The sequence below is a fragment of the Petromyzon marinus genome, chromosome 55 (assembly GCF_048934315.1).
Source record: "Petromyzon marinus isolate PM22_M1 ecotype Great Lakes invasive population chromosome 55, UKy_Petmar_22M1.pri1.0, whole genome shotgun sequence".
Lineage (NCBI taxonomy): Eukaryota > Metazoa > Chordata > Hyperoartia > Petromyzontiformes > Petromyzontidae > Petromyzon > Petromyzon marinus.
The window spans coordinates 13,334,849-13,360,117 of NC_133721.1; the positions used below are offsets into that span (position 1 = coordinate 13,334,849).

The 25,269-nt window shown below is 45.1% G+C and overlaps 1 protein-coding gene across 1 annotated transcript in view; it reads right to left on the reverse strand.

Annotated features, from left to right (window-relative positions):
• Window positions 1-24,933, reverse strand: part of LOC116954527 (procollagen C-endopeptidase enhancer 2-like) — a 35,592-nt gene extending 10,659 nt beyond the window's left edge. Inside the window, exon 1 of the mRNA XM_032975100.2 lies at window positions 24,320-24,933. Within this exon, the coding sequence (XP_032830991.2) occupies window positions 24,320-24,453 (134 nt within the window). The 5' untranslated portion in view covers window positions 24,454-24,933. The remainder of the gene's footprint in view (window positions 1-24,319) is intronic.
• Window positions 24,934-25,269: the final 336 nt, after the last annotated feature.

The window sequence follows — 25,269 nt, forward strand, 5'->3', positions numbered from 1 at the left end:
TGACTCTATTGTATGTAGGGTGTGTAGTAGATACTACTGACTATTGTATGTAGGTTGTGTAGTAGATACTACTGACTATTGTATGTAGAGTGTGTAGTAGACACTACTGACTATTGTATGTAGGTTGTGTAGTAGATACTACTGACTCTATTGTATGTAGGGTGTGTAGTAGATACTGACTCTATTGTATGTAGGGTGTGTAGTAGATACTACTGACTCTATTGTATGTAGGGTGTGTAGTAGATACTACTGACTATTGTATGTAGAGTGTGTAGTAGATACTACTGACTATTGTATGTAGGGTGTGTAGTAGACACTACTGACTATTGTATGTAGAGTGTGTAGTAGACACTACTGACTATTGTATGTAGGTTGTGTAGTAGATACTACTGACTCTATTGTATGTAGGGTGTGTAGTAGATACTACTGACTCTATTGTATGTAGGGTGTGTAGTAGATACTACTGACTATTGTATGTAGGGTGTGTAGTAGATACTACTGACTATTGTATGTAGAGTGTGTAGTAGACACTACTGACTATTGTATGTAGGTTGTGTAGTAGATACTACTGACTCTATTGTATGTAGGGTGTGTAGTAGATACTACTGACTCTATTGTATGTAGGGTGTGTAGTAGATACTACTGACTATTGTATGTAGGGTGTGTAGTAGATACTACTGACTATTGTATGTAGGGTGTGTAGTAGATACTGCTGACTCTATTGTATGTAGGGTGTGTAGTAGATACTACTGACTCTATTGTATGTAGGGTGTGTAGTAGATACTACTGACTATTGTATGTAGGGTGTGTAGTAGATACTACTGACTATTGTATGTAGGGTGTGTAGTAGACACTGCTGACTCTATTGTATGTAGGGTGTGTAGTAGATACTACTGACTATTGTATGTAGGGTGTGTAGTAGATACTACTGACTATTGTATGTAGGGTGTGTAGTAGATACTACTGACTATTGTATGTAGGGTGTGTAGTAGACACTGCTGACTCTATTGTATGTAGGGTGTGTAGTAGATACTACTGACTCTATTGTATGTAGGGTGTGTAGTAGATACTACTGACTATTGTATGTAGGGTGTGTAGTAGATACTACTGACTATTGTATGTAGGGTGTGTAGTAGACACTGCTGACTCTATTGTATGTAGGGTGTGTAGTAGATACTACTGACTATTGTATGTAGGTTGTGTAGTAGATACTACTGACTATTGTATGTAGAGTGTGTAGTAGACACTACTGACTATTGTATGTAGGTTGTGTAGTAGATACTACTGACTCTATTGTATGTAGGGTGTGTAGTAGATACTGACTCTATTGTATGTAGGGTGTGTAGTAGATACTACTGACTCTATTGTATGTAGGGTGTGTAGTAGATACTACTGACTATTGTATGTAGAGTGTGTAGTAGATACTACTGACTATTGTATGTAGGGTGTGTAGTAGACACTACTGACTATTGTATGTAGAGTGTGTAGTAGACACTACTGACTATTGTATGTAGGGTGTGTAGTAGATACAACTGACTATTGTATGTAGAGTGTGTAGTAGACACTACTGACTATTGTATGTAGGTTGTGTAGTAGATACTACTGACTCTATTGTATGTAGGGTGTGTAGTAGATACTACTGACTCTATTGTATGTAGGGTGTGTAGTAGATACTACTGACTATTGTATGTAGGGTGTGTAGTAGATACTACTGACTATTGTATGTAGAGTGTGTAGTAGACACTACTGACTATTGTATGTATGTGTAGTAGATACTACTGACTCTATTGTATGTAGGGTGTGTAGTAGATACTACTGACTCTATTGTATGTAGGGTGTGTAGTAGATACTACTGACTATTGTATGTAGGGTGTGTAGTAGATACTACTGACTATTGTATGTAGGGTGTGTAGTAGATACTACTGACTCTATTGTATGTAGGGTGTGTAGTAGATACTACTGACTCTATTGTATGTAGGGTGTGTAGTAGATACTACTGACTATTGTATGTAGGGTGTGTAGTAGATACTACTGACTATTGTATGTAGAGTGTGTAGTAGACACTACTGACTATTGTATGTAGGTTGTGTAGTAGATACTACTGACTCTATTGTATGTAGGGTGTGTAGTAGATACTACTGACTCTATTGTATGTAGGGTGTGTAGTAGATACTACTGACTATTGTATGTAGGGTGTGTAGTAGATACTACTGACTATTGTACGTAGGGTGTGTAGTAGATACTACTGACTATTGTATGTAGGGTGTGTAGTAGATACTACTGACTCTATTGTATGTAGGGTGTGTAGTAGACACTACTGACTATTGTATGTAGGGTGTGTAGTAGACACTACTGACTATTGTATGTAGGGTGTGTAGTAGACACTACTGACTATTGTATGTAGGGTGTGTTGTAGCCACTACTGACTATTGTATGTAGGGTGTGTAGTAGACACTACTGACTATTGTATGTAGGGTGTACTAGACACTACTGACTATTGTATGTAGGGTGTGTAGTAGACACTACTGACTCTATTGTATGTAGGGTGTGTAGTAGACACTACTGACTATTGTATGTAGGGTGTGTAGTAGACACTACTGACTCTATTGTATGTAGGGTGTGTAGTAGATACTACTGACTATTGTATGTAGGGTGTGTAGTAGACACTACTGACTATTGTATGTAGGGTGTGTAGTAGATACTACTGAATATTGTATGTAGGCTGTGTAGTAGATACTACTAAATATTGTATGTAGGGTGTGTAGTAGACACTACTGACTCTATTGTATGTAGGGTGTGTAGTAGATACTACTAACTCTATTGTATGTAGGGTGTGTAGTAGATACTACTAACTCTATTGTATGTAGGGTGTGTAGTAGATACTACTGACTCTATTGTACGTAGGGTGTGTAGTAGATACTACTGACTATTGTATGTAGGGTGTGTAGTAGATACTGCTGACTATTGTATGTAGGGTGTGTAGTAGACACTACTGACTCTATTGTATGTAGGGTGTGTAGTAGACACTACTGACTCTATTGTATGTAGAGTGTGTAGTAGATACTACTGACTATTGTATGTAGGGTGTGTAGTAGATACTACTGACTATTGTATGTAGGGTGTGTAGTAGACACTACTAACTCTATTGTATGTAGGGTGTGTAGTAGACACTACTGACTCTATTGTATGTAGGGTGTGTAGTAGATACTACTAACTCTATTGTATGTAGGGTGTGTAGTAGATACTACTAACTCTATTGTATGTAGGGTGTGTAGTAGATACTACTGACTATTGTATGTAGGGTGTGTAGTAGACACTACTAACTCTATTGTATGTAGGGTGTGTAGTAGACACTACTGACTCTATTGTATGTAGGGTGTGTAGTAGATACTATTGACTAGATTATGTAGAGTGTGTAGTAGACACTACTGACTATTGTATGTAGGGTGTGTAGTAGATACAACTGACTATTGTATGTAGAGTGTGTAGTAGACACTACTGACTATTGTATGTAGGGTGTGTAGTAGATACTACTGACTATTGTATGTAGGGTGTGTAGTAGACACTGCTGACTCTATTGTATGTAGGGTGTGTAGTAGATACTACTGACTATTGTATGTAGGGTGTGTAGTAGACACTACTGACTCTATTGTATGTAGGGTGTGTAGTAGACACTACTGACTCTATTGTATGTAGGGTGTGTAGTAGATACTACTGACTATTGTATGTAGGGTGTGTAGTAGATACTACTGACTCTATTGTATGTAGGGTGTGTAGTAGATACTACTGACTATTGTATGTAGGGTGTGTAGTAGATACTACTGACTATTGTATGTAGGGTGTGTAGTAGACACTACTGACTATTGTATGTAGAGTGTGTAGTAGACACTACTGACTATTGTATGTAGGGTGTGTAGTAGATACAACTGACTATTGTATGTAGAGTGTGTAGTAGACACTACTGACTATTGTATGTAGGGTGTGTAGTAGATACTACTGACTATTGTATGTAGGGTGTGTAATAGACACTGCTGACTCTATTGTATGTAGGGTGTGTAGTAGATACAACTGACTATTGTATGTAGGGTGTGTAGTAGATACTACTGACTATTGTATGTAGGGTGTGTAGTAGATACTACTGACTATTGTATGTAGGGTGTGTAGTAGACACTGCTGACTCTATTGTATGTAGGGTGTGTAGTAGATACTACTGACTATTGTATGTAGGGTGTGTAGTAGATACTACTGACTATTGTATGTAGGGTGTGTAGTAGATACTACTGACTATTGTATGTAGGGTGTGTAGTAGACACTGCTGACTCTATTGTATGTAGGGTGTGTAGTAGATACTACTGACTATTGTATGTAGGTTGTGTAGTAGATACTACTGACTATTGTATGTAGGGTGTGTAGTAGATACTACTGACTATTGTATGTAGGGTGTGTAGTAGACACTGCTGACTCTATTGTATGTAGGGTGTGTAGTAGATACTACTGACTATTGTATGTAGGTTGTGTAGTAGATACTACTGACTATTGTATGTAGAGTGTGTAGTAGACACTACTGACTATTGTATGTAGGTTGTGTAGTAGATACTACTGACTATTGTATGTAGGGTGTGTAGTAGATACTACTGACTATTGTATGTAGGGTGTGTAGTAGATACTACTGACTATTGTATGTAGGGTGTGTAGTAGACACTGCTGACTCTATTGTATGTAGGGTGTGTAGTAGATACTACTGACTATTGTATGTAGGGTGTGTAGTAGATACTACTGACTATTGTATGTAGGGTGTGTAGTAGATACTACTGACTATTGTATGTAGGGTGTGTAGTAGACACTGCTGACTCTATTGTATGTAGGGTGTGTAGTAGATACTACTGACTCTATTGTATGTAGGGTGTGTAGTAGATACTACTGACTATTGTATGTAGGGTGTGTAGTAGATACTACTGACTATTGTATGTAGGGTGTGTAGTAGACACTGCTGACTCTATTGTATGTAGGGTGTGTAGTAGACACTGCTGACTCTATTGTATGTAGGGTGTGTAGTAGATACTACTGACTATTGTATGTAGGTTGTGTAGTAGATACTACTGACTATTGTATGTAGAGTGTGTAGTAGACACTACTGACTATTGTATGTAGGTTGTGTAGTAGATACTACTGACTCTATTGTATGTAGGGTGTGTAGTAGATACTGACTCTATTGTATGTAGGGTGTGTAGTAGATACTACTGACTCTATTGTATGTAGGGTGTGTAGTAGATACTACTGACTATTGTATGTAGAGTGTGTAGTAGATACTACTGACTATTGTATGTAGGGTGTGTAGTAGACACTACTGACTATTGTATGTAGAGTGTGTAGTAGACACTACTGACTATTGTATGTAGGGTGTGTAGTAGATACAACTGACTATTGTATGTAGAGTGTGTAGTAGACACTACTGACTATTGTATGTAGGTTGTGTAGTAGATACTACTGACTCTATTGTATGTAGGGTGTGTAGTAGATACTACTGACTCTATTGTATGTAGGGTGTGTAGTAGATACTACTGACTATTGTATGTAGGGTGTGTAGTAGATACTACTGACTATTGTATGTAGAGTGTGTAGTAGACACTACTGACTATTGTATGTAGGTTGTGTAGTAGATACTACTGACTCTATTGTATGTAGGGTGTGTAGTAGATACTACTGACTCTATTGTATGTAGGGTGTGTAGTAGATACTACTGACTATTGTATGTAGGGTGTGTAGTAGATACTACTGACTATTGTATGTAGGGTGTGTAGTAGATACTACTGACTCTATTGTATGTAGGGTGTGTAGTAGATACTACTGACTCTATTGTATGTAGGGTGTGTAGTAGATACTACTGACTATTGTATGTAGGGTGTGTAGTAGATACTACTGACTATTGTATGTAGAGTGTGTAGTAGACACTACTGACTATTGTATGTAGGTTGTGTAGTAGATACTACTGACTCTATTGTATGTAGGGTGTGTAGTAGATACTACTGACTCTATTGTATGTAGGGTGTGTAGTAGATACTACTGACTATTGTATGTAGGGTGTGTAGTAGATACTACTGACTATTGTATGTAGGGTGTGTAGTAGATACTACTGACTATTGTATGTAGGGTGTGTAGTAGATACTACTGACTCTATTGTATGTAGGGTGTGTAGTAGACACTACTGACTATTGTATGTAGGGTGTGTAGTAGACACTACTGACTATTGTATGTAGGGTGTGTAGTAGACACTACTGACTATTGTATGTAGGGTGTGTTGTAGCCACTACTGACTATTGTATGTAGGGTGTGTAGTAGACACTACTGACTATTGTATGTAGGGTGTGTACTAGATACTACTGACTATTGTATGTAGGGTGTGTAGTAGACACTACTGACTCTATTGTATGTAGGGTGTGTAGTAGACACTACTGACTATTGTATGTAGGGTGTGTAGTAGACACTACTGACTCTATTGTATGTAGGGTGTGTAGTAGATACTACTGACTATTGTATGTAGGGTGTGTAGTAGACACTACTGACTATTGTATGTAGGGTGTGTAGTAGATACTACTGAATATTGTATGTAGGCTGTGTAGTAGATACTACTAAATATTGTATGTAGGGTGTGTAGTAGACACTACTGACTCTATTGTATGTAGGGTGTGTAGTAGATACTACTAACTCTATTGTATGTAGGGTGTGTAGTAGATACTACTAACTCTATTGTATGTAGGGTGTGTAGTAGATACTACTGACTCTATTGTACGTAGGGTGTGTAGTAGATACTACTGACTATTGTATGTAGGGTGTGTAGTAGATACTGCTGACTATTGTATGTAGGGTGTGTAGTAGACACTACTGACTCTATTGTATGTAGGGTGTGTAGTAGACACTACTGACTCTATTGTATGTAGAGTGTGTAGTAGATACTACTGACTATTGTATGTAGGGTGTGTAGTAGATACTACTGACTATTGTATGTAGGGTGTGTAGTAGACACTACTAACTCTATTGTATGTAGGGTGTGTAGTAGACACTACGGACTCTATTGTATGTAGGGTGTGTAGTAGACACTACTGACTCCATTGTATGTAGAGTGTGTAGTAGATACTACTGACTATTGTATGTAGGGTGTGTAGTAGATACTACTGACTATTGTATGTAGGGTGTGTAGTAGACACTACTAACTCTATTGTATGTAGGGTGTGTAGTAGACACTACTGACTCTATTGTATGTAGGGTGTGTAGTAGATACTTCTAACTCTATTGTATGTAGGGTGTGTAGTAGATACTACTAACTCTATTGTATGTAGGGTGTGTAGTAGATACTACTGACTATTGTATGTAGGGTGTGTAGTAGACACTACTAACTCTATTGTATGTAGGGTGTGTAGTAGACACTACTGACTCTATTGTATGTAGGGTGTGTAGTAGATACTATTGACTATTGTATGTAGGGTGTGTAGTAGACACTACTGACTCTATTGTATGTATGGTGTGTAGTAGATACTACTGACTATTGTATGTAGGGTGTGTAGTAGACACTACTGACTATTGTATGTAGGGTGTGTAGTAGATACTACTGACGATTGTATGTAGGGTGTGTAGTAGATACTACTGACTATTGTATGTAGGGTGTGTAGTAGACACTACTGACTCTATTGTATGTAGGGTGTGTAGTAGACACTACTGACTCTATTGTATGTAGGGTGTGTAGTAGACACTACTGACTCTATTGTATGTAGGGTGTGTAGTAGATACTACTGACTATTGTATGTAGGGTGTGTAGTAGATACTACTGACTCTATTGTATGTAGGGTGTGTAGTAGATACTACTGACTATTGTATGTAGGGTGTGTAGTAGATACTACTGACTATTGTATGTAGGGTGTGTAGTAGGCACTACTGACTCTATTGTATGTAAGGTGTGTAGTAGATACTACTGACTCTATTGTATGTAGGGTGTGTAGTAGATACTACTGACTATTGTATGTAGGGTGTGTAGTAGACACTACTAACTCTATTGTATGTAGGGTGTGTAGTAGACACTACTGACTCTATTGTATGTAGGGTGTGTAGTAGATACTATTGACTATTGTATGTAGGGTGTGTAGTAGACACTACTGACTCTATTGTATGTATGGTGTGTAGTAGATACTACTGACTATTGTATGTAGGGTGTGTAGTAGACACTACTGACTATTGTATGTAGGGTGTGTAGTAGATACTACTGACGATTGTATGTAGGGTGTGTAGTAGATACTACTGACTATTGTATGTAGGGTGTGTAGTAGACACTACTGACTCTATTGTATGTAGGGTGTGTAGTAGACACTACTGACTCTATTGTATGTAGGGTGTGTAGTAGACACTACTGACTCTATTGTATGTAGGGTGTGTAGTAGATACTACTGACTATTGTATGTAGGGTGTGTAGTAGATACTACTGACTCTATTGTATGTAGGGTGTGTAGTAGATACTACTGACTATTGTATGTAGGGTGTGTAGTAGATACTACTGACTATTGTATATAGGGTGTGTAGTAGACACTACTGACTCTATTGTATGTAGGGTGTGTAGTAGATACTACTGACTATTGTATGTAGGGTGTGTAGTAGACACTACTGACTATTGTATGTAGGGTGTGTAGTAGATACTACTGACTATTGTATGTAGGGTGTGTAGTAGATACTACTAACTCTATTGTATGTAGGGAGTGTAGTAGATACTACTGACTCTATTGTACGTAGGGGGTGTAGTAGATACTACTGACTATTGTATGTAGGGTGTGTAGTAGATACTACTGACTATTGTATGTAGGGTGTGTAGTAGACACTACTGACTCTATTGTATGTAGGGTGTGTAGTAGACACTACTGACTCTATTGTATGTAGAGTGTGTAGTAGATACTACTGACTATTGTATGTAGGGTGTGTAGTAGATACTACTGACTATTGTATGTAGGGTGTGTAGTAGACACTACTAACTATTGTATGTAGGGTGTGTAGTAGACACTACTGACTCTATTGTATGTAGGGTGTGTAGTAGATACTACTGACTATTGTATGTAGGGTGTGTAGTAGACACTACTGACTCTATTGTATGTATGGTGTGTAGTAGATACTACTGACTCTATTGTACGTAGGGTGTGTAGTAGATACTACTGACTATTGTATGTAGGGTGTGTAGTAGATACTACTGACTATTGTATGTAGGGTGTGTAGTAGACACTACTGACTCTATTGTATGTAGGGTGTGTAGTAGACACTACTGACTCTATTGTATGTAGAGTGTGTAGTAGATACTACTGACTATTGTATGTAGGGTGTGTAGTAGATACTACTGACTATTGTATGTAGGGTGTGTAGTAGACACTACTAACTCTATTGTATGTAGGGTGTGTAGTAGACACTACTGACTCTATTGTATGTAGGGTGTGTAGTAGATACTACTGACTATTGTATGTAGGGTGTGTAGTAGACACTACTGACTCTATTGTATGTATGGTGTGTAGTAGATACTACTGACTATTGTATGTAGGGTGTGTAGTAGACACTACTGACTATTGTATGTAGGGTGTGTAGTAGATACTACTGACGATTGTATGTAGGGTGTGTAGTAGATACTACTGACTATTGTATGTAGGGTGTGTAGTAGACACTACTGACTCTATTGTATGTAGGGTGTGTAGTAGACACTACTGACTCTATTGTATGTAGGGTGTGTAGTAGACACTACTGACTCTATTGTATGTAGGGTGTGTAGTAGATACTACTGACTATTGTATGTAGGGTGTGTAGTAGATACTACTGACTATTGTATGTAGGGTGTGTAGTAGATACTACTGACTATTGTATGTAGGGTGTGTAGTAGACACTACTGACTCTATTGTATGTAGGGTGTGTAGTAGACACTACTGACTCTATTGTATGTAGGGTGTGTAGTAGACACTACTGACTATTGTATGTAGGGTGTGTAGTAGATACTACTGACTCTATTGTATGTAGGCTGTGTAGTAGATACTACTGACTATTGTATGTAGGGTGTGTAGTAGATACTACTGACTATTGTATGTAGGGTGTGTAGTAGACACTACTGACTCTATTGTATGTATGGTGTGTAGTAGATACTACTGACTATTGTATGTAGGTTGTGTAGTAGATACTACTGACTCTATTGTATGTAGGCTGTGTAGTAGATACTACTGACTATTGTATGTAGGGTGTGTAGTAGATACTACTGACTATTGTATGTAGGGTGTGTAGTAGATACTACTGACTATTGTATGTAGGCTGTGTAGTAGATACTACTGACTATTGTATGTAGGGTGTGTAGTAGACACTACTGACTCTATTGTATGTATGGTGTGTAGTAGATACTACTGACTATTGTATGTAGGTTGTGTAGTAGACACTACTGACTCTATTGTATGTAGGCTGTGTAGTAGATACTACTGACTATTGTATGTAGGGTGTGTAGTAGATACTACTGACTATTGTATGTAGGGTGTGTAGTAGATACTACTGACTATTGTATGTAGGCTGTGTAGTAGATACTACTGACTATTGTATGTAGGGTGTGTAGTAGATACTACTGACTATTGTATGTAGGGTGTGTAGTAGATACTACTGACTATTGTATGTAGGGTGTGTAGTAGATACTACTGACTATTGTATGTAGGCTGTGTAGTAGATACTACTGACTATTGTATGTAGGGTGTGTAGTAGATACTACTGACTATTGTATGTAGGGTGTGTAGTAGATACTACTGACTATTGTATGTAGACTGTGTCCACTTTGTGTAACTTTTTTATTCAGGTCTTCTGAAATGCGCTTACACTTTAGTTGACGGACAAACGGAACGCCGGGCTCTTATTACAACAGAAGCGATGTGACCGCCCGGACGGGCAATGTCCGTACAACAAATGTGCGGGCATATCTATAGGACAAGGCCGTAATTATAATATATTGGGGGGAACATACCCCCCCCCAATATTAAAATATGCTCCAAATGTCCCCCCAATATATTGCTATAAAAATGTTTTGCTATGCTATGTAAATAAAAACAACTCTTTGCTAAACCTTGGCCACAATATATGAACTTGTCTTCATATAAATCAATGCATAGATTTCTGTTTATATGATTGTGGTTATGGTTGTACTGTATTAATCCCCAATCTCTGCCATTACATACAATGAAACAAGAAATGGTAAAAAAGGTAAAAACAGAGCAATGTAATACAAGACACTTAGACCTTATTGTAAAACAATAAAGAAAAATTCCATCCCATGTGTTAGTGCATTTTTTTTATATATTTTAGGCAGGAAATGAGTTTTCAAATTTAGATATTTTTCTGGGTTGGGATCCCCAGACACCCTGGAAGATTTGGTCCCCCCAATGTTGACTCCATGGCTACAGCCTTGCTTATAGGAGCCTATTTTTGTTTGCAAGTATACAATAAAATTATGCAAAATAAAAAAATACTTTCTTACACTTTTTAGCAATTAAACGGGAGCTGTGTTAAGATGTTTGAACACCAAAATTTCTACCTTTTTAGAAGGCGGACAAGTCTGCATTAACCGCACACATACTTATAGCAAAACAGCCTGAATCTCTGATATCGGCCAGTCAGGTTCAGAGGACAATGCATACATGATTATCATCATCAGAGCATGTTTGCCACAAGTCCGTGTGGTTATAATGCAGACTCGACGCCTCGCGAAAGGTGTCTAATTTCGTGTTCGAACATCTTAACACCTGTCGCCAGAAATGCCTAAAAACCCATTCTTATAACCCCCCCAACCAAGCTAAACGGGCAGCTCACCGCAGCCTTCTGTCGCGCAGACATTCACGGGCTGAGGTGTCACGCACCCCACCCGCAGTGGTGGGGAGAATTTCCGAGAATAATAACAACTGATGGCCAGACACAATTCCCAAAACAAGCGGCTGAGTGGAGGGAGTGGTGAGGAGTGGTGATCAGGCAAAGGAATCTGAGCCCAGCGTCTCGCAAGTGGGGGGGGGGGGGTGCTGGCTTCCACGGTGGGCATGCAGCTGGGTCAGGGTCACGTGTGCACGGGTTCGTGAATGTGTGTTGTATGTGTGTGTGGCTGTGTGTGTGGTCGTACGTGTGTGGCTGTATGTGTGTGTGGCTGTATGTGTGTGTGGGTCGATGCGTGTGTTGCTGTATGTGTGTGGCTGTATGCGTGTGTGACTGTGTATGTGTGGCTGTATGCGTGTGTGGCTGTATGTATGTGTGGTTGTATGTGTGTGTGGTTGTATGTGTGGCTGTATGTGTGGCTGTATGTGTGGCTGTGTGTGTCTGGTTGGATTTGTGTCTGTGTATGTGTGGCTATGTGTGTCTGGTTGGATTTGTGTCTGTGTGGCTGTGTATGTGTGGCTATGTGTGTGTGGTTGTATGTGTAGCTGTATGCGTGTGTGGCTGTATGTGTGTGGCTGTATGTGTGTGTGGCTGTGTGTGTGGTCGTACGTGTGTGTGTGGTCGAATGTGTGTGGTTGTATATGTGGCTGTGTATGTGTGGCTGTATGTATGTATGTGTGACTGTACGGGTGTGTGTCTGTGTGTCTGTGTATGTGTGGTTATGTGTGTGTGGTTGTATGTGTAGCTGTATATGTGTGTGGTTGTATGTGTGGCTCTGTATGTGTGGCTGTATGTGTGTGTGGTTGTATGTGTGGCTGTATGCGTGTGTGGCTGTATGTATGTGTGGTTGTATGTGTGTGTGGTTGGATGTGTGGCTGTGTATGTGTGGCTATATGTGTGTGTGTGGCTGTATGTGTGTGTGTGGCTGTAAGTGTGTGTGTGGCTGTATGTGTGTGTGTATATGTGTGGCTGTATGCGTGTGTGGCTGTATGTGTGTGTGGCTGTGTGTGTGTCTGTACGGGTGTGTGGCTGTGTGAGCCTTCGACACTTCACGTGGCCTCAAAGTGCACCTAGCCTGGCACAGGCGCCGTGGTGACGTCTCCGTCACTTAGTAGCGAATGGCGGGGGTATTGGTATTGGCTGTGTGTGTGGCTGTATGAATGGACCACTGTGTGCGCGCGCGCACGTGTGTTTACTTAAGGTATGATGATTCACTATCAACCTCCGGCCACCCTGCTCCCACACACACACATGCAACACACGTGAATCCATCGCATGTAACATGCGTGAACCCATCACATGCAACACGCGTGAACCCATCACATGTAACACGCGTGAACCCATCACATGCAACACGCGTGAACCCATCACATGCAACACGCGTGAACCCATCACATGCAACACGCGTGAACCCATCACATGTAACACGCGTGAACCCATCACATGCAACACGCGTGAACCCATCACATGCAACACGCGTGAACCCATCACATGTAACACGCGTGAACCCATCACATGCAACACGCGTGAACCCATCACATGCAACACGCGTGAACCCATCACATGCAACACGCGTGAACCCATCACATGTAACAGGCGTGAGTCCATCACATGTAACACGCGTGAACCCATCACATGCAACACGCGTGAACCCATCACATGTAACACGCGTGAACCCATCACATGTAACACACGTGAACCCATCACATACAACACGCGTGAATCCATCACATGCAACACGCGTGAACCCATCACATGTAACACGCGTGAACCCATCACATGTAACACGCGTGAACCGATCACATGCAACACACGTGAATCCATCACATGTAACACGCGTGAACCCATCACATGCAACACGCGTGAACCCATCACATGTAACACGCGTGAACCCATCACATGCAACACACGTGAATCCATCACATGTAACACGCGTGAACCCATCACATGTAACACGCGTGAACCCATCACATGCAACACACGTGAATCCATCACATGCAACACGCGTGAACCCATCACATGTAACACGCGTGAACCCATCACATGCAACACACGTGAACCCATAACATGCAACACGCGTGAACCCATCACATGTAACACGCGTGAACCCATCACATGCCACACGCGTGAACCCATCACATGCAACACGCGTGAACCCATCACATGTAACACGCGTGAACCCATCACATGCAACATGCGTGAACCCATCACATGCAACACGCGTGAATCCATCACATGTAACACGCGTGAACCCATCACATGCAACACACGTGAACCCATCACATGCAACACGTGTGAACCCATCACATGCAACACGCGTGAACCCATCACATGCAACACGCGTGAACCCATCACATGTAACACGCGTGAACCCATCACATGCAACACGCGTGAACCCATCACATGCAACACGCGTGAACCCATCACATGCAACACGCGTGAACCCATCACATGCAACACGCGTGAACCCATCACATGCAACACGTGTGAACCCATCACATGCAACACGCGTGAACCCATCACATGTAACACGCGTGAACCCATCACATGCAACACGCGTGAACCCATCACATGCAACACGCGTGAACCCATCACATGCAACACGCGTGAACCCATCACATGCAACACGCGTGAACCCATCACATGCAACACGCGTGAAGCGAGACGCGTTGATCCTCACGCACGATGTCTGTAATCGTGAGATTCGGAGGCAATGTTGAGGCATCGTTAATACTTGTAGTGCGTGTGTGTGAGAATTAACTGGTGTGTCTCTGCGCATCGCTGAAAGGATTTGTGTGTGTGCGGTGTGAGATAGTGCGTGTGTGTGGTGTGAGATAGTGCGTGTGTGTGTGTGCGGTGTGAGATAGTGCGTGTGTGTGTGTGCGGTGTGAGATAGTGCGTGTGTGGTGTGAGATAGTGCGTGTGTGTGCGGTGTGAGATAGTGCGTGTGTGTGTGTGCGGTGTGAGATAGTGCGTGTGTGTGTGTGCGGTGTGAGATAGTGCGTGTGTGGTGTGAGATAGTGCGTGTGTGTGTGTGCGGTGTGAGATAGTGCGTGCGTGTGTGTGTGTGCGGTGTGAGATAGTGCGTGTGTGTGCGGTGTGAGATAGTGTGTGTGCGTGTGTGCGGTGTGAGATAGTGCGTGTGTGTACGTGCGGTGTGAGATAGTGCGTATGTGTGTGTGTGCGGTGTGAGATAGTGCGTGTGTGTTTGTGGTGTGAGATAGTGCGTGTGTGTGTGTGCGGTGTGAGATAGTGCGTGTTTGTGTGTGCGGTGGGAGATAGTGCGCGTGTGTGTGCGTGTGTGCGGTGTGAGATAGTGCGTGTGTGTGTGTGCGTGTGTCCGTTTTAATAGATTTCCGTGTGCTTGTGTGAATGTGCCCATTTCACAAACTCTATTTTTATGTCACGAGGTAAGGCCCCGCTGTGCGATACAGCTCAACCGAGTGGCTTATCGCGTGGAAATGTATAGCGGCCAAGTGCTGAAATGATCGCCGTGTGTGTGCGATTGTGTCCATTTGCACGGACACAGTGGGCATCACAGGTGTGTGGTGGGTGCAGGCGTCATTCATCCACGGGCTAGTCAACACATTCCACCCGAGTCTGTCCCTTCGCCTCCTGTCAGCGAACTTTCAGCACTTCGCCCGTGCAGTTGCTATCGAGGGATCTGCGTGTCGTTGTCTTGGCGTGGTTTGTCACTGCCTCTGCTGTTGTTAAGCTGCCGTGCCCAGGTTTGGTGTACTTTTGCGAATCGAACTTATGTGTATAACATCATACCTGTCAACCTCTTATCAGCGCCTTAGCTTATCACAGACCAATTTTAGACCTTATTGGTCACCCGGTGCCCTTTATAAATCTTAACGCTCGTCCTACAAAGTCCCACCGCAAGGAGAGGAACACGAACAAATAGACAATTCTTTTTTTTACATTATAGAGGTTTTTGGGTTAGAGCGCGTAAATGTATGTGTCGTTAATCCCCGCCACCACCCGACACAGCCAACTCGTAAGGGTTGTCACGTAAACATGTTTTGCCCCGTATTGAACCGGCTGTAAGCCGTGTGGATCTGGCAACTGCAGTTTCCCAGAACAAGAAGAATACAGGGTAAACCGTATGGGTTGACAGGTGTGTGTGTATATATACACACGTGACCTATTGTATATATGTATTGTTAACTTTCCCACACTTCGCACGCCTATCGTTGTGTTGTATTATTTGTTGCCTGTAACTTTCTGAACCCCGTGCCCTTGCTGGACATCTGTGAAAGAAAGAGCTTTCTAGCTCATCGGATTTCTCCAGGATAAATCTTGGGATTCTGAATGGAACGTGCCATGGTGGGCCAGCGGTGGAATGACATCATTTTCTCTGAGCCTCCTTGTGCCACGTTAGGTGCCTCGAAGTGCACCTAGCCTGGCACTAGCGCTGTGTTGACGGTGTGTGCGTGTGATGTTGGGTGTGATGGTGTGTGTGTGTCTTGTGTGTGTGTGGTGTGTCTTTGTGTGTGTTGGTGTGCGTGTGTGTGATGATGTGTGTGACGGTGTCTTTGTGTGTGTGTGACGGTGTGTGTGATGGTGTGTGTGACGGTGTGTGTGTGACGGTGTGTGTGTGACGGTGTGTGTGACGGTGTGTGTGTGATGGTGACCTGGTCAAGGCCTATGATACCATCAGTAGGCCTGGGCTCTGGGTCGTTCTTCGTGCTTTTGGAGTACCTGACCCTCTGCTCACGATCATTAAGGACCTTCATGATGGTGAGCGGGCCCGGGTAAAACTACGTGGCCGGGAGTCAGAGCCATTCCCTGTACACCTTGGGGTGCGACAGGGATGTCCTTTGGCTCCCACATTATTTAACATCTATTTTGACCACGTAGTTCGTGAAGCCTTCAATAGCTGTACCGGGGGAATCTCCATATGGTACAGATATAATGGGAGGCTAATCGATGCCCGGGTGCGGTCAAGGGATGGCTCCCTATTGCTCAACCACGTTATGTATGCTGATGACTTGGTAATAGCTGCTCAGTCAGAGGAGGAGTTGGAGACGCTGCTGCTGAGACTGGAGAATGCCACTAAGAGGTGGGGCCTTACCATCAGCCCCACCAAAACTAAGCACCTGCCTGGGTATTTTGTACCATCGGACACTCCACCACCACAACTCCCAATCGGTGATGGGGCAGTTGTGGAGAGAGTGGAGAGTTTCCCATACCTGGGCAGTGTGCTTATGACTGGCTCCAGTTTAACAGCAGAGGTCTCACTCCGAATCAGTCGAGCGGCAATATCTTTTCATCGGTTGCGTAACGCTGTGTGGAAGCTACCTGGTCTGTCGCTCCGCACTAGGCTTCGGGTCTTCTCGGCCACGGTCATTCCCTCCCTTCTCTATGCTTGCGAAACGTGGACCCCCCTGATGGAACATCTTCGCCGGTTGGAAACATTTAGGCTGGCCTGCCTACGATCCATCCTGGGTTTGACCGGACTGGATTGTGTGAGGAGCTCGCGGGTCCTTGGGGGATCTGGGCAGGGTCCCATCGGTGAGCTCCTCCGGCAGGCAAGGCTGCGATGGCTGGGTCATGTAGCCCGCATGCCCAGCCACCGCATGCCGAAACAGCTTTTGTTTGGCCGGATTGAGGGGGCTAAGCGGGCGCGGCACGGGCTAGAGAAGAGATGGAGTGATGTAGTACAGGAGGACGTGGAGCTGAGTGGACTTGTCGATGACTGGTACCAGCGGTGTCAAGATCGGCCTCTGTGGAGGAGGCTCGTGAAGGATGCTACTGGGCAGTTGGAGGCAGTCGCCCTCCAACAACAACGGAGGGCGGAGGAGCGACGCTCACAACAGCGAGCGGAGCGCCGGGTGGCTAAAGCACAGCAGGTTGGCACAGTAGGGGGCACAGGTGGTGCATCAGCCAGTCATCTCAGTCAGTCGACCCGTGGCACCTGGGTCTGCCCCGTGACCTCCTGCCAGCGGGCGTTCGACACTTCACGTGGCCTCAGGGTGCACATAGCCTGGCACAAGCGTCGTGGTGACGTCACCGCCACTTAGTGGCGAATGGCGGTTGTTGTTGTTGTTGTGATGGTGTGTGTGTAATGCTGCGTGTGTGTGATGCTGCGTGTGTCATGGTGTGTGACGGTGTGTGTGACGGTGTTGTGTGTGACGGTGTGTGTGTGACGGTGTGTGTGTAATGGTGTGTGTGTGACGGTGTGTGTGATGGTGTGTGTGACGGTGTGTGACGGTGTGTGTGATGGTGTGTGTGTGACGGTGTGTGTGTAATGGTGTGTGTGTGACGGTGTGTGTGATCGTGTGTGTGACGGTGTGTGTGATGGTGTGTGTGTGTGACGGTGTGTGTGTGACGGTGTGTGTGATGGTGTGTGTGACGGTGTGTGTGTGACGGTGTGTGTGATGGTGTGTGTGACGGTGTGTGTGTGACGGTGTGTGTGTGACGGTGTGTGTGTGTGACGGTGTGTGTGATGGTGTGTGTGTGACGGTGTGTGTGTGATGGTGTGTGTGACGGTGTGTGTGTGTGATGCTGCGTGTGCGTTCCGCGGCGTGGGTGAGTACAGTGCATTCCACGTGTGCGGACTGTGTCTGCGTGATGGACAGTGCTCCTTCTCACACCCGACTCAAAAATCACTCGCCACTCGGTCAACACAGCTTTGTGATTTTTGTCTCGCTCTCAGCTTTCCTATCCAGGGTTTTTTTTATTCAAAGAAACGCCAACACTGTCTGTATATATTATATTACAAAACAAAAATCTGTGCAATGGATAATGGGGAACGATGAGATAGTTTCAGCGTTTTTAATATCAAATTGAGAGTCAAGTGGCACGCTGGTCAGCTCTCTGAAGAAATTCGCGGGGCTCTACAGCCGCTGTTGCCTTCGACTGCAAACCTGGGTCGCTGTGTGTGTGTCTGTCTGTGTGTGTGTATCTGTGTGTGTGTGTATCTGTGTGTGTATGTGTGTGAGTCTGTGTGCGGGTCCAGTTCAACAGCAGAGGTCTCACTCCGAATCAGTCGAGCGGCAATATCTTTTCATCGGTTGCGTAACGCTGTGTGGAAGCTACCTGGTCTGTCGCTCCGCACTAAGCTTCAGGTCTTCTCGGCCACGGTCATTCCCTCCCTTCTCTACGCTTGCGAAACGTGGACCCCCCTAATGGAACATCTTCGCCGGTTAGAAACATTTAGGCTGGCCTGCCTACGATCCATCCTGGGTTTAACCAGGCTGGATTGTGTGAGCTCACAAATCCTTGAAAGATCTGGGCAAGGTCCCATCGGCGAGCTCCTCCGGCGGGCAAGGCTGCGTTGGCTGGGTCATGTAGCCCGCATGCCCAGTCACCGCATGCCGAAACAGCTTTTGTTCGGCCGGATTGAGGCGGCTAAACGGGCGCGGCACGGGCTAGAGAAGAGATGGAGTGATGTGGTACAGGAGGACGTGGAGCTGAGTGGACTTGCCGATGACTGGTACCAGCGGTATCAAGATCGGCCTCTGTGGAGGAGGCTCGTGAAGGACGCTACTGGGCAGTTGGAGGCAGTCGCCCTCCAACAACAACGGAGGGCGGAGGAGCGACGCTCACAACAACGAGCGCAGCGCCGGGTGGCTAAAGCACAGCAGGTTGGCACAGTAGGGGGCACAGGTGGTGCATCAGCCAGTCATCTCAGTCAGTCGACCCGTGGCACTTGGGTCTGCCCCGTGACCTCCTACCCGCGGGCGTTCGACACTTCACGTGGCCTCAAGGTGCACATGGCCTGGCACAAGCGTCGTGGTGACGTCACCGCCACTAAGTGGCGAATGGCGGTTGTTGTATATGTGTGTGTCTCTCTGTGTGTGTCTGTGTGTGTGTCTGTGTATGTATATGTCTGTGTGTATCTGTGTGTCTATCTGTGTATATGTGTGTGTATGTGTGTGTCTGTGTGTGTATATGTGTGTGTATATGTGTGTATCTGCCTGTGTGTGTGTATATGTGTGTATCTGTGTGTCTGTCTGTGTGTGTCTGTGTGTGCGTCTGTGTGTGTGTGTCTGTGTGTGCGTCTGTGTGTGTGTGTGTCTGTGTGTGTGTGTCTGTGCATGTGTCTGTGTGTGTGTCTGTGTGTGTGTCTGTGTGTCTGTGTGTGTGTCTGTGTGTGTGTCTGTGTGTTGGGGAGCGGTAGCGTAGCGCAAACCGCTACGCTGCGCAAACGAACCCGCCGGCCAGAGTTCGATTCCCGCTCACGGCCAACACCGGTGACGATTATCTGAACCGGTCCCTCCTACCCCTAGGTCGACTCAGCCTCAAAATGAGTGCCTGGCGCAGTGTCTGTAAACATCGCCACAAGGGAGACAAAGGCGGCCGGGCATGGTGCTGGGCACCCAACCCCCTTGTGCTCGTTAACAGCGCTTGCCCCAACAATCTGTTAATGCGACACGGGGTGCGTGGGGGATCTTTGGATTTGTTGCAGTGAGCGAAGTTGTTACACAAAATTGCCCATTCTCATTTGCCAACAACGCACCCAGGGGAAGGCATCAAAGCGAGCACGCACAAACTGCACGCTGGGCCGCGCGTGTGTGTGTGTGTGCTCACGCGTGCTGTCTCAATGATCCGGACATTGCACGATCTGCACGACCGCGAATCGCGTGCTGCGTGCTGCCAAGCCCGTATTGGTAGCGGCTTCAAGCGCGTCAAGCCGCAAGTTTCAGGTTTTTTTTTCTCTTAAACAATCGTCAGGATTGGAATATGTATCTATAGCGGAGGAACCCGATGAGCTATGAAGCTCTTTTTAACAGATGTCCAGTAGAGAATGAATGAGAATCAGTGTTTATTACTGGAATAATCCGATGAGCTATAAAGCTCTTGTTAACAGATGTTCAGTAGAGAATGAATGAGAATCAGTGTTTATTACTGGAATAATCCGATGAGCTATAAAGCTCTTTTTCACAGATGTCCAGTAGAGAATGAATGAGAATCAGTGTGTATTACTAGAATAATCCGATGAGCTATAAAGCTCTTTTTAACAGATGTCCAGTAGATAATTAATGAGAATCAGTGTTTATTACTGGAAGAATCCGATGAGCTATAAAGCTCTTTTTCACAAATGTCCAGTAGATGATGAGAATCAGTGTTTATTACTGGAAGAATCCGATGAGCTATAAAGCTCTTTTTCACATGTCCAGTAGGGGAGGGTGAGAACGTGACAACAATTAGTACAACACAATGGTAGTGCAAAGTACAGGTAAGGTAAACACGTCACCCAAACACAAACAAATACAACACTAAACCACCCCCAGCCTACCAGGCAAAGCCCACTGAGGTATTGACTTATTTTCTCAGAAAGCGACCTGGCCATCACGAATGAGAGCGCAACAAAGTGGCCCCATCATTTTGGACATTTTTCGCCGCCGCAAAAATAATCCAAACAACCTCAATGCATTGTCTCGTGCGGGGGGCAGGCAGGCCAGGCCTCTCTGAGCCCCAAACCCTTGCCCGAAAGACATCAAAGTCCCTCCCGTCGGTGGCAGCGAGGACCGAGACTCGCATCTCGGCCCCCCTTCACGTCGTAGTCTAAAGGCAACGAGCGAGAGGCGGTAATGTGCCCTAATTCCTTCATATTTCCACCGCCGCTGGACCCCCCCCCCCTGACAGAGTAACACACAGCAGATGTGTATCGCCCGCTTCGTGGGTCTGTGAAGTTCAGCGTCTCGCTGTTATTCCCACCACCACCACCAACCACCACCACCCCGAGGGGGCTTTAATGACTGGCCCGGAGCCAGGGGCGCCTGTGCTCGCCGTTCCGCCGACGGAATTGCCGCCGCGATTGTTTCCATTCGCTTCGTCGGGGGAGGCCTCGTTTGATTAAAATTGGCCTTTACAACTGCGTCAACCTCGTGTGTATGTACAGGGACTCCTCTACATACGAACATTCGACTTACTAACTTTCAGGGATACGAACAGACCCGGTCGATATGTCCAGTTGCCTGTTCCGACTTAGAGTCGTAAGTTCAACCGCCGCGCAATAGATAGCGGTGCTGGCATCTACATCTGCACAACATGAAGAACCAGTGGCATCTACATCTACAGAACGTGAAGAACCAGTGGCATCTACATCTGTAGAACGTGAAGAACCAGTGGCATCTACATCTGTAGAACATGAAGAACCAGTGGCATCTACATCTACAGAACGTGAAGAACCAGTGGTATCTACATCTGTAGAACGTGAAGAACCAGTGGCATCTACATCTGTAGAACATGAAGAACCAGTGGCATCTACATCTTCAGAACACGAAGGACCAGTGGCATCTACAGGAGATTATAAAATTTTAAAGCCATTCCCCGTGCTTAGTGTACATGCCGTATAACACGTTGGGAATCAACAGGAGTAAAGTTGGACTTACGAACAAATAGACTTACGAACAGACCTCTGGAATCTAACTCGTTCGTGAGTAGAGGAGTCCCTGTATGTTGAACTTCTTTCGCACCGTACCTATGGTATATTTTTGCGATCGGATCCAAAGTGCGATGACCTACGATGGCTTCCAGACCCACATTTGTGCGGTTATTTTTACTCTGAAATGTTATTGTGAGGCTTTGATTGGCTGCAGGGGATCTACATAGGAAACTTTTTTTCTGTCGGGGGTCTTTCAAGGGTCGGTTAAGGATGAGCAACACAGCAGGGGTTTAATTGGGACAGACAGGCCCAATGTGAGGGAGCTCCAAACGATGGACGCGAACTTTTTAGCGAAGCCAAGAGTCGAACAAACATCCAACCGCATGGAAGTAGTCGGGGAGGGGAAGCGCAGCTCTCTGACCGCTACGCCTTACTCAGCCTACAGAGGAAAACATTTTTGCCGACCCTGTCACCATTGATTCATTTTCCCCTTTGCTGTACCACGTGCGCGCCCCTTGAGATGAATTCAATGCTACAGTACGTAATGCCACAGCACGTAGCATTTCATCATAACAACAGTGGAATAATACTAATGACTCCTTTATCGAGGAATGTTTTTCTTAGCCTTGAGCGAAATCGGATGTGCGATAAAGAGGTTTAAGGTACGGTACATACATACAGTAGTACATGCCGCTGCCAATGCAGCAGTTGCTGCAACAACAGAACCACCACCACCACCGTCTACCAAATTATCGTAAATCTTCGATCGGATCGTGCAACTCCACGCCACAGCCCTGCTCGCCGCAGCAACATGCAAACTCGGCAGATTCTGCAGAGCGGTGGAGGCGGGAGGGAGGGGGGCTCGGTCGACAAAAGAAATAACAACAAAGAGAAGATGATTAAAAAACAATAATAATATCGAATCCCGTAAAAAAACACAATTCAATATTTCAAGAGCTGGCTATGCCACGTGGTGAATACGAGACGGCGGTGGCGGTCCTTGATACGTGACGCGTCACGAAGTGGGGGGGGGGGGTCCCTTAAAGAGCCACGGCGTGCCCCCCCCCCGCTATAAAGTGCTCAACATCCTTCTTGTAAGCGCACCTCGTCTCTGCGGGAATCGTCCACGCTGATTTTAGCGTGGACACCACGTGACAGGCCTGACGGTGGCAAGCGCCGTTGTTGACTCGCGTCACGTGCAGCTTTGCGTGCAACTATAATTATAACTTATAATATAATTATAACTATTATACTATAATTATAACTATTATACTATCATTATAACTATTATACTATCATTATAACTATTATACTGTCATGAATATTATACTATAATTATAACTATTATACTATCATGAATATTATTATCATTACAGCGGGCGTCGAGCTGATCCGGGATTAACGCCACTACCCGCTGACAGAGGAGCCCCCGATGATGGCACCCAGTAGAGAATGAATGAGAATCAGTGTATATTACTGGAAGAATCCGATGAGCTGTAAAGCTCTTGATCACATGTTCAGTAGATAATGAATGAGAATCAGTGTTTATTACTGGAAGAATCCGATGAGCTATAAAGCTCTTTTTCACAGATGTCCGGTAGGGGCGGGTTAGAACGTTACAACAACAAACACGATAGGATTGCAAAGTATAGGAAATGCAAACAAATAACTTTAAAATGTAAATATAACTAAACTACGTATTTGTTATCTTACTGATGCTCACGAGTCACTCAACCGGCCGTGTGGCTCAGCGCTGGAGCGAGGCTCCCAATGAAGTCACGATTTCAAATCCTAGTTGAGGATTGACCCAGCCTATCATTCATCCGGGGTCGATCAAATCGAGTACCACTTTGTGGGGAAGTTGATAGTGGTTGTCCTATGGACAAACTCGCCCTCCCGCCTGAGTGAAAGTGGAATGTTGACCACTGCCTTCCATGGCTGTGAGCAAGGGGATACGAGCGGGGCATCCCTTTGCCTCCGATTATCACGGTTTTGCCACGTACGGCGCGCAAGAATTTCAACTTACGTGGTGCAGTTGTAAAGTGAGTGAGTGACCCCGGGGCGTGAGCGTCTCACCTCGGCTCGTTCTCACTCACAGCCTGCACGAGCCCCAGCAGTAGCATCAGCAGCAGCAGCAGGCAGCTCCAGCACTGCAGCAGCGGCGGCAGTGGCAGCGAAGGAGTAGCGGAGGACCTTCCTTCGTGGGCCATGGCTTTTCACGTCCCGAGAAGAGAGACGCGGCCGCTGATCCCGGTCCGGGGCAGAGCTGGGAGCGAGCTCGGAGCCGGCGGCGGCACGGGGGATGAGAATGGGATCTCTTGTCCGGAGGCAATAACTCACTCTCTCTCTCTCGTTTGGAGTTGGGGAAAAAATGTCTGGGGGGAGGTGGGGGGAGAGTTTCGGCTTCGGGGGGATGGGGGGTGGTGAGAGGGAGAGAGGAGTGGCTGACTGGGGGAGTTGTGAGGTGAGTGAAATGAGGCCAGCGGTGAGGGAGTGGGTGGAGAGTGCTGCGAGGAGACGCCCTGGGTAAGTTAGGATAGTAGATACGCTATTTAAACTTGTTTTCGTTGACCAGGTAAGACACCACTGAGCGATGTAGCGCTTTTTTTTTCAGAAGCGACCTGGCTATCACATATGGTAGCTCAACGAAGAGGGGACTTCTCAGCACCTGGACATTTATAGTATCAGACAAATATTCTCAACTCGTGGTGATGTTCATTCTAGAGGGGGGCGGGGGACAAACGCGACCACGAGCAGAGAGAGCGAGTGAGAGAGACACCACAAACGCCTAATATACATTGCAGGCATTGTCAGGATCGGGAACGAACCGACGACCTCCTGTATACTTGGCGAGCGATATAACAGTTCCTCCTGTATACTTGTGGCGAGCGAGATAACAGCTCCTCCTGTATACTTATCGTGAGCGAGATAACAGCTCCTCCTGTATATTTGGCTAGCGAGATAACAGCTCCTCCTGTATACTTGTGGCGAGAGAGATAACAGCTCCTCCTGTATACTTGTGGCGA